The sequence below is a fragment of the Cucurbita moschata genome, unplaced genomic scaffold (genome assembly GCF_002738365.1).
Source record: "Cucurbita moschata cultivar Rifu unplaced genomic scaffold, Cmos_1.0 Cmo_Scf00003, whole genome shotgun sequence".
Classification (NCBI taxonomy): domain Eukaryota; kingdom Viridiplantae; phylum Streptophyta; class Magnoliopsida; order Cucurbitales; family Cucurbitaceae; genus Cucurbita; species Cucurbita moschata.
The window spans coordinates 393,723-408,788 of record NW_019268519.1 but is presented as its reverse complement, the minus strand read 5'-3'; the positions used below and the strand labels follow the sequence as shown (position 1 = coordinate 408,788).

Below are 15,066 nucleotides of genomic sequence, written 5' to 3'. Positions count from 1 at the left end.
TATAACGCAGCTAGAAAAAAGGAGACGCCCGTAAATCCCGTGCTAATAGCTTGATTTTTGTGTGGTGGCCTGTTCTGAAAAAGCATGCAATAATACAGTTTGCTTTAGCAACAAAAGAAAAGGAAAACACAATTTTAGGGGACGGATCAGGAAAAAAAGCAATGGCCCATAAAAGATGGTGCATCCACGATTTGATTGCCTATAAAAGTCACTTTCAAGTCATGCCACAGGTTACTAACCTCCTTTGCATATTGATCCATTTAGTTTTATTTTGTCTTAAACTAATTACGGCCGGTAGCAGCTGCGCTTTCGTCGTTCTTCAGCACTGAAATTGGGCTGGTTTGAGCTGGGCCAGGCCCAGATTCAATGGCGGATCCAAGCAGTATTTAAATCGCAATTCATCAACCAAACCTTCTAGATTTCACCTACTACTGAAAAATGGCGCCTACATCACCGATAACGGTGCTTCCATGGCGACCCTGTTGAGATATGATTCAAAATGAAGATATGATTCAAAATGAAGATATGATTCAAATATTCAAACTATGAGATTTTTAGGAGATTGTTAGTAGATTTAAATTCTTTCTAGATTTCGATGATTTACTATTTCTGGTCCAGTGTATAAGCTATAAATACTGGAATTGTGTAAGCCTCTATGCATCAAGTCAGTAGACAATAATAAAGCATCGCAGCATTCATCTATTCTTATCTCTTTCACTATCCCTCTTTCCAACAATTTTGGTATCAGAGCCAGGTTCGTTCGACACGAGGGCGAGTGATTATTTTCTTTCACAAAACAAAAATGGCAGTAGCTGGTTTTTCTTCCTCTGCACCGTTGTTACCAATCTTTAATGGTGAGAAATATGAGTGGTGGAGCATCAAGATGAAGACCTTGCTCAGATCGCAGGAGCTATGGGACTTGGTGGAGCACGGGTTTGCTGATGTATTAGAACCCACAATAGAAGAAAAGGAGAGACTAAGAGAAACCAAGAAAAACGATGCCAAGGCTCTATTCATTATTCAGCAAGCAGTTCATGAGACTATTTTTTCACGAATTGCAGCAGCAACCACATCAAAGCAGGCATGGTCAATTCTACAGAAGGAGTTTCTAGGAGACTCAAAGGTCATGACAGTGAAATTGCAATCTCTAAGACGTGATTTTGAAACTCTACTCATGACGAATGGCGAATCAATTGCTGATTTTTTGTCAAGATCAATGGCAATAGTCAGTCAGATGCGTACCTATGGAGAGAAAATTTCAAACGAAACAATTGTTGCAAAGGTGTTGAGAAGCTTGACTCCAAAGTTTGACCATGTGGTGGCCGCCATAGAAGAAGCTAAGGATCTATCCATACTCTCCGTTGATGAACTGATGGGCTCGCTTCAGGCTCATGAGGCAAGAATCAACAGAGCATCAGAAAGGAACGAAGAAAAGGCACTACAAGTGAAGGAGACAACCAACAACGGAAGAGAAAATAGTCATTTAGCAGATAGAAGTCATGGAAGAGGAGGATTTCGCAGCTTCCATGGTGGTCGTGATAACAGGGGTAGATGGAGAAGTGATGGACAGAGACAATTCAATGAACAAAGGAATGTCATACAATGTTACTATTGCAAAAGGTATGGGCACACAAAATCTAATTGTTGGTATAAAAATCAACGAATGAATTTTGCAGCAGAGAATGAAGAAGAAGAAGAAAAGCTGCTTATGGCGTGCATGGATACTAATCCAAGAAAAGGTGACTTATGGTTTGTTGATAGCGGATGCTCGAACCATATGACAGGCATCAAATCCTTATTCAAAGAGCTGGATGAGACGCAAAAAATTAAGGTGCAACTTGGAAACACAAAAGAGATGCAAGTTGAGGGAAAAGGTACGGTGAAAGTCGAAACCAGTCATGGTAAGATAAAACAATTAGATAATGTTCAATTTGTACCTGATTTAGGGTATAACTTATTGAGTGTTGGACAATTGATGACTAGAGGACATTCAGTTCTATTTGATGACAACACATGTGTCATTACACATAAAAAATCAGGTCATAAAGTTCAAATTGCCATGACTTCAAATAAGATGTTTCCACTTGATATTTCTAACATTGAGGATTTTGCTCTTGCGGCTAGCACGAAAGATGACTCAACATTATGGCATCTCAGATATGGACATCTTCATATGAACGGCCTGAAAATACTCAGGAATAAAGGTATGGTTTTCGGATTACCAAGAATTGACTCAACTAATTTATGTGAAGGATGCATTTATGGCAAGCAGACTAGGAAGTCCTTTCCGGTTGGAAAAGCTAGAAGAGCTTCACACTGTCTAGAACTAATTCATGCTGATTTATGTGGGCCAATGCAAACGAATTCCTTGGGTGGGAGTATATATTTTTTACTATTCATTGATGATTATAGTCGTATGAGCTGGGTCTACTTCCTACAACATAAGTCAGAAACTTTTCAGAAGTTCCAGGTGTTTAAAGCTATGGTAGAGAACCAAAGTGGCTGTCACATTAAAGTTCTTCGAACAGACAGAGGTGGCGAGTTCATATCTAAAGAGTTCAATCTGTTCTGTGAAGAAGAGGGCATCCAAAGGGAATTAACAGCTCCCTACACTCCAGAACAAAATGGAATCGCTGAACGGAAAAATCGAACTATTGTGGAGATGGCAAGAAGTATGTTACAAGCAAGGAGACTTCCAGACCAATTTTGGGCAGAAGCCGTAGCAACATCTGTTTATCTATTAAACATCTCACCAACAAAGGCGGTTATGAATCGAACTCCCTATGAAGCATGGCATAGAAGGAAACCATCTGTAAGTCATTTACGAATCTTTGGTTGTGTTGCTTATGCTTTGAAACATCCTCAAGTTCGTCAAAAGCTTGATGAAAAATCTGAAAAATGCATTTTCATTGGCTATTGTACTCAATCAAAGGCATATAAATTATACAACCCCATCAGTGAAAAGATTTTAGTTAGAAGGGATGTAATATTTAATGAAAATGTGAGTTGGGATTGGAGTAAAGAACAGGAGCAGCAAAAGATTACAGTTGAAGTTTCCCCAAATGAAGAAACAAGGGTCAACTCCAGTGCATCTCCTAGTGTCTCCACTGCAACACAAAATGTGTCAAATTCATCATCTTCAGCATCACTAAACAGTGATTCTTCTCTTGAAGAACTTTCAGATGAGACACCTCCAAAGAAGTATAAATCTTTAACTGACATATATGCATCATGTCAATTTGCTCTTACTGTTTCAGATCCTATGTGTTATGACGAAGCAGCTGAAAAAGAAGAGTGGAAGAAAGCCATGGTAGAAGAGATGCAGTCCATTGAGAAAAATGGAACATGGGAGATGGTTGACTTACCAAACGGAAAAAATGCAATCAATTTGAAATGGGTGTTCAAGACAAAATTTGCACCAGATGGAAGCATACAAAAGCATAAGGCCCGTCTTGTAGCAAAAGGGTATGCACAACAACAAGGTATAGATTTTGAAGAAACTTTTTCTCCAGTAGCTCGTTTTGAAACTGTAAGAACTATTCTAGCATTAGCAGCAGAATTGCGGTGGCCAGTTTATCAGTTTGATGTTAAGTCAGCATTTCTTAACGGAGATTTACAAGAAGAGGTTTATGTAGCACAACCAGAAGGATTCATAAAGAAGGACAAAGAAACAAAGGTATACAAGTTGAGAAAGGCACTATACGGATTAAAGCAGGCCCCTCGAGCTTGGTACAGCAAGATTGATGGGTATTTTCAAAAGAAAGGTTACATGAGAAGTGAGAATGAGCCTACTTTATATGTGAAGAAGGAAGGTAAAAGTGATTTCATCATTATTTGCCTCTATGTTGACGATATTATTTACACTAGCTCTTCTAACTCTCTTTTGGATAAATTTAAGTCTCAAATGATGAGTGAATTTGAGATGTCAGATATGGGTCTATTGCACTATTTTCTTGGTCTTGAAGTATATCAAGTTGAAGATGGAATTTTTATTTCACAAAGAAAATATGCCAAAGATATTATGAGTAAATTTGGTATGCTTAATTGTAAGCCTGCAGCTACACCTATGAATATTAATGAGAAATTACAACATGATGATGGAGCAGAAATGACAGATGCTAGAAGGTTCAGGAGCTTGGTTGGCGGACTGATTTACTTAACTCACACACGACCCGACATTGCATTTCCTGTTGGTATTATTTCTAAGTTTATGCAACATCCTTCAAAGGTTCATTATGGAGCAGCAAAAAGAGTCTTACGTTACATTGCCGGAACTATGGAGTATGGAATTTGGTATTCTAAATCCTCTAATTTCAAACTATATGGATTCACTGATAGTGATTGGGCAGGATCATTAGATGATAGACGAAGCATTTCAGCCAATGTTTTCACTTTAGGGTCAGGAGCGATCACTTGGAGCTCAAAGAAACAAGCAACAGTGGCGCTGTCAACATCAGAAGCAGAATATGTTGCAGCAACTTCAGCAGCGTGTCAAGCCATTTGGCTAAGAAGAATGTTAGCTGACCTTCAACAAGAGCAAAAAGGGACAACAAAGATATTTTGTGATAATAAAGCAACTATTTCTATGACAAAGAACCCAGCGTTTCACAGTAGAACAAAACATATTGAACTTCGACATCACTATATTCGTGATCTTGTTGCAGACGAAGAAATTGTCTTGGAATATTGTAACACCGATGAACAGCTAGCAGACATACTTACCAAGGCTTTGTCAAAAGAAAAGTTTTGCTACTTCAGACGATTACTTGGCATTTGCAACTTTGAATCAAGGGGGAGTGTTGAGATATGATTCAAAATGAAGATATGATTCAAAATGAAGATATGATTCAAATATTCAAACTATGAGATTTTTAGGAGATTGTTAGTAGATTTAAATTCTTTCTAGATTTCGATGATTTACTATTTCTGGTCCAGTGTATAAGCTATAAATACTGGAATTGTGTAAGCCTCTATGCATCAAGTCAGTAGACAATAATAAAGCATCGCAGCATTCATCTATTCTTATCTCTTTCACTATCCCTCTTTCCAACAGACCCGCCATTAGTTTCATGTATGGGTGGAGAGAACTGATTGGAGTCGGCCATTATATAGAAACGGGCTATCTCGGTTGTCCATCTTCTCTACAACAGTGCGGTCTATTTTTTTAATTCTTCGCATCTTCCTTCCTTCTGCATTTGCACCGATTGTCTGAAAGGTAGCAGAAACCCTGGTGGTTTTCAAGAACAAAAGGCCGAAATAAATGGCAGACCCAACAGGTTCATCAGCTTCAGATAAGGCTCATGCATCCTCTCATTCTTCATCGGACCAGTAAGTTTTTGTTTATTATCGTGATTGTTCTTGTTCAGGCGAAGTATTACCTATGAATTTCCCTTGGTTTCAAACATCTAGATATATGATGAAGTAAGAGAAGGGAAGAGTTGGAGCTATGTGTAGTTCAGAAACTATTGTTCATGCAGTTTTAGCTACTCTACAATTCTTTTTATAACTTATGGTATAGATTGGTTGGAGAAGATTTCTGCAAAAACTGTATTGAATTTAGGTAACAGAGAAGATGAAGCTTATGAATATTCAGGAATTTTGTTGAATTTGAAAGTTTTATGTATCATATAATCAACAATTTTATGTAAATTTTGACTTAATTGACCCATTTTTACTGATCAATCAATCAAGTTTACAAATCATTTGCGGATTGGGGAGAAGTTTAGGAATGAAGTTGGAATTTCTTTTAACAGCAGTTTTAACGACAGAAAGTTCGAATTACTCTGAGTTAGATATTGCGGGTTTTTGTGGTCGTGCCCTCTGAGCCCGAAACGAAAATCCATTTTTCAGCGACGATCTTTCTTTTCTACGACGAGTAGTTGAGTAATTTTTTGTGTGAAAATAGGCAAAACACTAAACGGGATTTTTCCACTGCAATTTTGGAACGCAAGAAGTCTCCGAATCGTTTAGTTGTTGATGAGGCTATCAATGATGATAACTCTGTGGTTTCTTTGCATCCTGTTACCATGGAAAAGCTGCAGTTCTTTAGAGGAGATACTATTTTATTGAAGGTGATTTTCATGCATGTTTTCGCAAACAAGTCTGTTTACCTATGAGAATATTGATTAACCTTACTTGCATCCTTTTTATGATTATTCAGGGGAAGAAGCGGAGAGATACAGTGTGCGTTGTTCTTTCCGATGAGCAATGTGAAGAGCCAAAAATCAGAATGAATAAAATTGTACGAGCCAATCTCAGAGTTCGTCTTGGAGATGTTGTATCTGTCCATCAGTGTCCAGATGTGAAGTACGGAAAGCGGGTTCACATCCTCCCTGTTGATGATACAATCGAGGGTGTTACTGGCAACCTATTTGATGCATATTTGAAACGTGAGGGGTTCTGTTTTATTATTTTCCATTGATTATCAATTATCGATATGATTGGGATCTGATTCTGATTTATTATCCTGTTTTTGTTAGCTTATTTCTTGGAAGCATATCGACCCGTTAGGAAGGGTGACCTGTTCTTAGTCAGGGGTGGAATGAGAAGTGTTGAGTTCAAGGTCATAGAGACAGACCCTGGTGAATACTGCGTTGTTGCACCCGATACCGAGATCTTCTGTGAGGGAGAGCCCATCAAACGTGAGGATGAGGAGAGATTAAATGAAGTCGGATATGATGATGTTGGAGGAGTTAGGAAGCAAATGGCTCAGATCCGTGAATTAGTGGAATTACCACTTAGACATCCGCAACTTTTCAAATCGATTGGCGTAAAGCCTCCGAAAGGGATATTGCTATATGGGCCTCCTGGATCTGGAAAAACTCTTATAGCCAGAGCTGTTGCTAATGAGACGGGTGCATTTTTCTTTCTGATTAATGGTCCAGAAATAATGTCTAAGTTAGCTGGTGAGAGTGAAAGCAATCTGAGGAAGGCGTTTGAGGAAGCTGAAAAGAATGCCCCTTCAATTATATTTATTGATGAACTTGATTCCATTGCTCCAAAGAGGGAGAAAACACATGGAGAAGTGGAAAGGCGTATCGTATCCCAACTTCTTACCTTGATGGATGGCCTCAAAACTCGAGCACATGTTATTGTTATCGGAGCAACGAACAGACCCAACAGCATTGACCCTGCTTTGAGGAGATTCGGAAGATTTGATCGAGAGATTGATATTGGTGTTCCTGATGAAGTAGGACGATTGGAAGTCCTTAGGATCCATACAAAGAACATGAAACTTGCCGAGGATGTGAGACTCGTTCTAATAATGCCATCTCACATTATTTTTCAGTAAACATATTTTCTATATTCAACCTTTTCGTAAAAAGCTGTTTGTTCCAGGTGGATCTTGAAAGAGTTGCACGGGATACTCATGGTTATGTCGGTGCTGATCTCGCCGCTCTTTGTACTGAAGCAGCACTCCAGTGTATTCGCGAGAAAATGGATGTCATCGACTTGGAAGATGAAACAATTGACGCTGAGGTTTTGAATTCCATGGCTGTAACTAATGAACATTTCCAAACTGCTTTAGGGTCTTCGAATCCTTCAGCGTTGCGGGAAACTGTGAGTCTCCAGTTCCATTCTAGTCTCTAATGTTTTGCTATTTTTTCAATGTAGTCTATATTGTTTAAAAAGTTTCAAGTTAGTCCCTCGTCTTTAATATTTTTCAACTGAACATCTCATTCTTGGTAAATGTTAAAATAAGCTGAGGTCAAACTTACCTAGCATGATTGAAAATTAGAGGAGAAAAAAGGTCATCTAGAGAGGAAAGTTTCTAATTCTTCACCCAAAACTTTAAGAAATTAGTATAAATTTTGAGTTTTCTTCTCTTGATGACCTTTGTTCTCTAAATTTTATGCTAAGTTTATCATCAGACAATTTTAACCTTCACCAACAACAGTGAGATACTAAATTGAAAAATGTTAGAACTTGAAGGGTCTAAATTGAATCTTTCAAACAATAAGGATTAATTGAAAAAATTTCCAAACATTAGGGACTAAAACATATATTTGGCCTGTCTTTTATTCAGTAGTATCTGCTCGTATATCTTGCTGGAGATTGAGCAGATGTTCTAATAAAAATTACATATAATGTTGCCTTCCTTTTGAACTGACTATTCTCGCCATTAGGTCGTGGAGGTTCCGAATGTTTCGTGGGATGATATCGGTGGGTTGGAAAATGTTAAAAGAGAGCTGCAGGAGGTCTGTGCGCTGTTTATCTTCTTGAAGTTTGCATTTTCGGTGTCTAATTTCTCAGATTGCACGTCTTTTTCCCCTCTGAACTCGTCTATATGTGGCTGTTTTATGGCAGACTGTCCAATATCCAGTGGAGCATCCTGAGAAGTTTGAAAAATTTGGCATGTCACCATCTAAAGGTGTCCTCTTTTATGGGCCCCCGGGCTGTGGTAAGACGCTGCTGGCTAAGGCAATTGCCAATGAATGTCAGGCCAACTTTATAAGTGTGAAAGGACCTGAGTTACTGACAATGTGGTTCGGTGAAAGTGAGGCAAATGTGAGAGAGATATTTGACAAGGCTCGTCAGTCGGCTCCTTGTGTACTATTTTTCGATGAACTCGATTCTATCGCAACTCAGGTACTTAATATATTTGGAAACTCATTATGTTTTTTTAATCAAATATCACTCGTTTTAGGTCGGAAGTATGATTTTGTTGAGGTTAAACATACGTTTAAAAAATCGTAAATCGGTTTGATTTTCGCAGCGTGGTAGTTCTGTTGGGGATGCTGGTGGTGCAGCAGATAGAGTCTTGAACCAACTTCTTACAGAAATGGATGGCATGACTGCGAAGAAGACCGTGTTTATAATTGGGGCGACAAACAGGCCAGACATTATAGACCCGGCGCTGCTCAGGCCGGGACGTCTGGACCAACTAATATACATCCCGCTCCGGGACGAATCTTCACGTCTTCAAATTTTCAAAGCATGTCTCCGAAAGTCGCCAGTGTCAAAAGATGTCAATCTATCAGCTCTTTCACGGTACACCCATGGCTTTAGTGGAGCTGATATCACTGAAATATGTCAGCGTGCCTGCAAATATGCCATTAGAGAAAATATCGAAAAGGTATTTCTTTACCGTGTTCTTTTGAAAAACATATTTTTACAGTTTGTTCTATTGGGCAGCGACTTTTGACTCTTGAGTGAGCATCTTTTACTTGAGTTTCTTGCCCATTGAAAGAACCATCCTTTATGAGAGAACTTATTAAAAAATTAAGGTTAACAAATTCTGTCTAGAACTATGGTGGTTTTGATGAATCATGTTAACCACGGAATGGGTATCATCAGGATCTTGAGAGGGAGAGAAAGATGAGAGAAAACCCAGAAGCCATGGAGGAAGACGACATCGACGAAGTCTCAGAGATAAAGGCAGCACATTTTGAGGAGTCAATGAAGTATGCTCGTAGAAGTGTCAGCGATGCAGACATCAGGAAGTACCAGCTGTTTGCTCAGACCCTACAGCAATCTCGTGGGATCGGATCGGAATTTCGGTTCCCCGATCGAACCGACAACGTAACTGCAGGAGCGGCTGACCCATTTTCTTCCGCTGTAGCTGCTGGAGATGATGATGATCTTTACAGCTGAAGTGAAAACCAGTCAGTGCAGGGGTTTGTATGGATTTTCTTCTGTAAACAACGTTTTAGTGCTTTTTATTTATGTTGTTTTCTCTGTAAATGTAGTGGTTTAGTGAAGAGAGTTGTGTCGTAGATACTTTTTAAAAAGGCTGAGCTTTGTGTGTTTGAAAGAGTAGACTCTCTCTTAGTTTGTGAGTTATGGAAATATAATTAAAAAAAATGTAATTGTAGAAGATGAACTTCTTGTGTGGGTCCCAGTGCGTCACGTGGTGGGCTGCATCCTTCGTTCCACATCTTTTATGAAAATATAATGATTAAATAACTCGTTATTAATATATATAATTTAGTAAAGAAAATGTATTCATTATTGAAAAGAAAAAAACATTTTAAATTTTCTTTGGATATTTATGAAAATATGATGTTTAAGTAACGTAATATTTTCTCTTATTATAATTATTAAAGAAAAGGGGTATAAAATCTAAATCCTTTACATTACCCTTTCTAATTATCCCATTTGACACATTAATTTTAATCCTAAACTTCCTTCCCAAATGCATAAATAATAACCCTACCTTCCCAAATGCATAAATAATAACCCTAATTATAAATCACTGGTTGCGTGAAAAATATTCACCCAACGAGGACAACGAAGCATAAGAGCAATGTGACGACTCTTGAACGGGTAGTGCAAAAGGTAAATGATTCGCCATAGAAGATGAGGATAAAATCAATGTCTTTGTGTCCAAGTTTGTCGTGTTGCTATTCTTTTGTGGTAGCTTGTCAACGGCATCTGCTGTTGTTGATAGCTGGTCTTGTCGGATCTCACGTAAAAGAGCCGTCACGTCTTTCATTGTCGGTCGATCTTCAGCACGGTCACTTGTGCAAAGCAAAGAGATTCCTAATGCTTGCAAGATCTCTTGGATTATCGGGTCGGGTCGTCCTTGAAGTTTCGAATCTAGTATTGAAATTGGATTCTTCTTCTTCTTTAAATGGTCTCTCACCCATTGAATCACGTGTTGGCCTTCTGCGAATGAGGAGTCTATAGGCTTTTTGCCCGTTATTATCTCCAACAAAACGACGCCATAGCTATACACGTCACTCTTATCTGTGATCCTCAACATGCATCCATATTCTGCGTATGAATCATTTTTTAAAAATTATAATATTAAAGAAACTAATTAATATATAGATGTTCATTTTGTTTCTTTTATGTATTTGAAAAATATGCAATAATAGTAACTAATTAAGACCTTACCAGGTGCAAAATAACCGTAAGACCCAGCAAACTGAGGGTTCGTTGAAGACGAACCGCTCGGACCATCTTCAACCAACCGAGCGAGCCCAAAGTCTGCCAAACACGCTTCGTAGCAATCCCCCAACAGAATATTGTGAGCCTTCACGTCACGGTGCAATATTGCCGGCACGCAGTCGTGGTGCAAATAAGCCAATCCCTCCGCCACACCCAACGCTATCTTAAATCTACTCTCCCAGTCCAGCCCCACGCGCCCATTCCCCTCGTGTAGCAACGCACCCAAATTCCCATTCGGCAAGTAGTCGTAGAACAACAATTTCGTCCTCCGATTCGCCCCCCACCCTAGCAATCGGACGATGTTCCGATGTCGGATCCTCGCCAATGTTGCGATTTCGGATGAAAACGCCGCCGCTGAGAACACTTCCGATGATCGGAATCGCTTCACAGCGATTGTTAGACCTGATGAGATGCAGGCTCTGTACACGACGCCGGTCTTGCCGCGGCCGATGACATTAGCCGGCGTTAAGCATTTGATTACCTCGGAGATCGGAAGATCGAGCTTCTGGTATAGTGTCACTTCCCAGCCAGAGCCAAGCTCCAAGTCGCTGTCAAAGGCGTCGTCTGAATCTTCGCCGCGGGACCCACTGAAGTATCCCCGACATGAATGTCTATCTTTGAGAACGATATAAACTGCCGCTAGTAGCATTACGCATGCCGTGCACAGCAATACAATCATGGCCACTCGAGCCGCTAGCGTGTGGGGAGCGCCGCTGCCATGGCCATCGGCGTAGCACTTCTCGCCGGCGAAGCATAACTCCGGGTTCCCGGAGAGAACGCTCAAAGGGAGCTGCGCGAAGAATGGCGTCTCAGGTACGCGTCCTGAGAAATTGTTGTGAGATACATTGAGAACCACGAGATTTTGCAGTTCTGCGAGAATGTGGAGGTCGCCTGAGAGTTGATTGTAAGAGAGGTCCAATGACCCGAGCATGTCTAGATTTGCAAACTCCAGCGGAATCTTGCCGGTTAGTTGGTTTAAGCTCAGATTGAGACCGATTTCGAGGGAAGGAATCTTGCCTAAGCTCGGTGGAATGTTCCCGGAGAGTTGATTGCAACTTAAATCCAGTAACTGTAATTTCAAGCAGAAACCGATTTCCGTCGGAATAGGCCCCGAGAAGCGGTTGTTTGAGAGAACGAGTTTCGTGAGCGAGTTGAAAGATCCAAAACTCGGAATCGGCGCCCCTTCGATTAGGTTATTTGAAAGATCAACGAACTGGAGCAAAGAAAGCTGGTTGAGTTCTTCTGGAAGAAATTTCGTTAAAGAATTAGAATGCAAATCAATGAATGTCAAATTCCGGCATCCAGAAATCTCCGGAGGCAACGCTCCAGTGAGGCGATTGTTTCCGAGGTCCAAGAAAATCAAGTTCTTCAAATTCCCAATCTCCGGCGGAATTTCCCCCGCGAGCTTGTTGTTATTCGCTCGGAACCGAGATAGAGACGAGCAGTTACCAATCACCGGCGGGATCCCGCCGGAGAGATTATTGGAGAGGAGCAACAGCTTGGAAAGCTTCTTCAACTGAAATATTCCCGTCGGAATTGAACCAGTCAAGGCATTCAGTGATAGATCCAAGGCCTCGAGATTGCGACAATTGGAAATGGTGGATGGAATACTTCCCTCGAGCTTGTTTTGCCACAAGAACAGCAATGTCAAATTGGCGAGATTCCCCAATTCAGAGGGAATCGTACCAGTTAGCTGATTATAATCAAGCTCAATGTGAGTGATTCTCGAACATTTCGCGATTTCCTTCGGAATCTCACCTGTTAATTGATTTGAACTCAACAGCAATTCTTCAAGCATTGTTAAATTCTCAAATGTTGAAGGAATTCTTCCCGTCAGAGAATTAATCGAAACGTCGATGACTGTTAGCTGGTCGCACCTACCTAACTCCGGCGGTATAACGCCGACCAAATTGTTTTGCCATAGAAGCAGACTTTGAAGATTCCGTAACCTTCCCAATGAGATCGGAATCGAACCAGAGAGCGAGTTCTGGTAGAGATAGAGATTTTGAAGCTCAGTGCAGTCGCCAAGTTCATCAGGAATCTGACCGGAGAGAAGAGTAGTATAGATTGCCAACGTCTGAAGCTTCTTGAGAAAGCCAAGACTGGCCGGAAGAAAGCCGGAGATGCTGGTTTCAGCTAGCCCAAGAATCACCAAATTGCTGCAGTTACCAATTTCTTCCGGTACAGAGCCAAGTAAGTTCTTGTTCCCCCCAGCTCTAATCACTTCAATCCGCCTCAAATTCCCTATACTAACCGGAATTTCACCGCTCAATTGATTATCATAGAGAATCAGCTCCTTCAAGTTCGTGAGATTCCCGATCCCTGCAGGGATTGATCCTTCAAGACCATTCGAATTAAGGTAAAGCTGTTCAAGATTCATCAAAGCGCATATTTCACTAGGAATTTCTCCAGTCAATCCATTGTCACTGAGTTCCAAGGTCCTCAACTGGCTGAGAGCACCGATCTGTTTAGGAATAGAGCCGGTGAGATTGGCTCCCGACAAGACGAGCTTGTTCAACGACAAGAACGAAGAGAAATTCCATGGAAGCTCACCGGGTAAGTTCACATTCCTCAGAACTACTTCCACTACTTGTCTGTTCTTGTTGCAAGTGATTCCAAACCACCCACATGGAGTTTCATTGTTAGGGTCCCAATTACTTAGCACCCTGTTGGATCCCTTGAAACTTAGCTTCCAAGAGAGCAGAGCTTGGCCCTGTTCATTAATGGCGGAAACAGTACAAAAGCATAGGATTAGGATAAATGAAGAGATGGTCCATGAATTTACAGGCATTACAACTAAACTACAAACTCCAAGGAGGGAGAGAGAAAAAAAGAGGGTTTGAGCCTAGGGAGTGCCAAAAACAAGAGAAGCCAAATCATGTCTTGCGGTCTACGACGTGTTTAAATTAGGAGTCTATAATAAAGAAAAGAAAAAATGCCCGGAAATTCTGGGATCCAAGAAGAACAGCTAGGCCATGATGGTCCATTGCAGAGGGAGATGGCATTTTTGGTTGGCGTTTCCTTTGAAATTTTTTATTCACAACCAGGAGAGGTGGGGGGAAGTTGGAAAAGGAAAACTGTATTTTAGTTCAAATTATAGCTTTAAAAAAAGAGGAAGGGCACGAATTACAAGAAGCTTTTAGACGCAGTGATTCTGGTGAGTGGGTTGAAATTGAAAGAAAAGTAGGGGTTTTGTTAACCTGGAGAAATGAGCTGCATTGCTTTCAGGGCAGCCATTAAACCATCATTCCCCAACTTCATTTCACAGCCTTCTGCTCTAGTTCCCAAAAAATCTCTATATATATATATATATATATATTGCTCTTCTTCTTCTTCACGTTTTCATTCTTCGTAAGGCTGTTTTCTTTGTGGGATGTTTTTCCGATAAAGATTTAATGCAATTATTTCAGCGTATTGTTTTTTTAGTTATTTTATAGATTATCTCTTTTCTTACAGCAATTGATTGTTTTTTTTTTTTTTTTTTTTGCGTGGAAATTGTATTTTTACATCTAAATTTGTGGATTTATGTCATTTTTATACTAAAGTTTTAAATTTTATCAAGTGAATGATTTTATTATGTTTGAACATTTTATTCAAAAATATATTTGCATGTAAATTTAAAATGAAGCGACATTTAGACTTTTTTATTGTTAAAATTTATTAGTTCTTGACAAAATTATTTAATGACAGAGTTAGGAATGATCGTGAGTTTATAATCAAAGAATATTCTCTACGTTCGTGCGAGACCTCTTGAGAACCCCAAAGCGAAGCCATGAGAGCTTACTCTCAAAGAGACAATATCATACTATTGTGGGTGGAGAGTCGTGTTTATCTAACAAGGTAAATTAGTAGAAATTTGATAGACAATAAAAATTGTAACATTCAACCAAGTCACGATACAATTGAAAATCGAGGTGAAAGTTGATATAAGAGACATAAATTGAATCTTTTTACTAGGTATATTTTTAAAAAATTAGGTTGGTGAATTTTAAAGAAATTTTAATAGATTTATGAATTTTAATTTTTATATTCAATAGATTCTAAACATTAATAACAAATCCAAGATTTATGAACAGATCTAGAAGGAAGGCATGGATGTTTATGATATATAATAGAAAGTAAAAAAAAAAAAAAAAAAAAAAAAAAAAAAAAAAAAAAAAAAAAAAAAAAAAA

The 15,066-nt window shown here is 39.5% G+C and overlaps 3 protein-coding genes across 3 annotated transcripts in view; 2 read left to right on the top strand and 1 right to left on the bottom strand.

Annotated features, from left to right (window-relative positions):
* The first annotated feature begins 6 nt into the window (after positions 1-6).
* The window catches only part of LOC111436038, a 19,140-nt gene continuing 4,080 nt past the window's right edge, over positions 7-15,066 (top strand). Inside the window, exons 1-2 of the mRNA XM_023073720.1 lie at positions 7-10; positions 13,628-13,633. The gene's annotated coding sequence lies outside the window, so the exon portion shown is untranslated. The remainder of the gene's footprint in view (positions 11-13,627; positions 13,634-15,066) is intronic.
* On the top strand, positions 5,074-9,841 carry LOC111436026 (cell division cycle protein 48 homolog). The gene is made up of 9 exons (XM_023073694.1): positions 5,074-5,328; positions 5,906-6,071; positions 6,161-6,389; positions 6,480-7,246; positions 7,339-7,560; positions 8,127-8,198; positions 8,308-8,589; positions 8,717-9,076; positions 9,298-9,841. Exons 1-9 carry the CDS (start codon positions 5,261-5,263, stop codon positions 9,592-9,594), a joined length of 2,463 nt encoding a protein of 820 aa, XP_022929462.1. The 5' UTR covers positions 5,074-5,260; the 3' UTR covers positions 9,595-9,841.
* On the bottom strand, positions 10,157-13,840 carry LOC111436022 (LRR receptor-like serine/threonine-protein kinase). The gene is made up of 2 exons (XM_023073680.1): positions 10,840-13,840; positions 10,157-10,716 (listed from the first exon to the last, which is right to left on the bottom strand). The coding sequence occupies exons 1-2, from the start codon at positions 13,682-13,684 to the stop codon at positions 10,193-10,195; spliced, it is 3,369 nt and encodes a 1,122-aa protein (XP_022929448.1). The 5' UTR covers positions 13,685-13,840; the 3' UTR covers positions 10,157-10,192.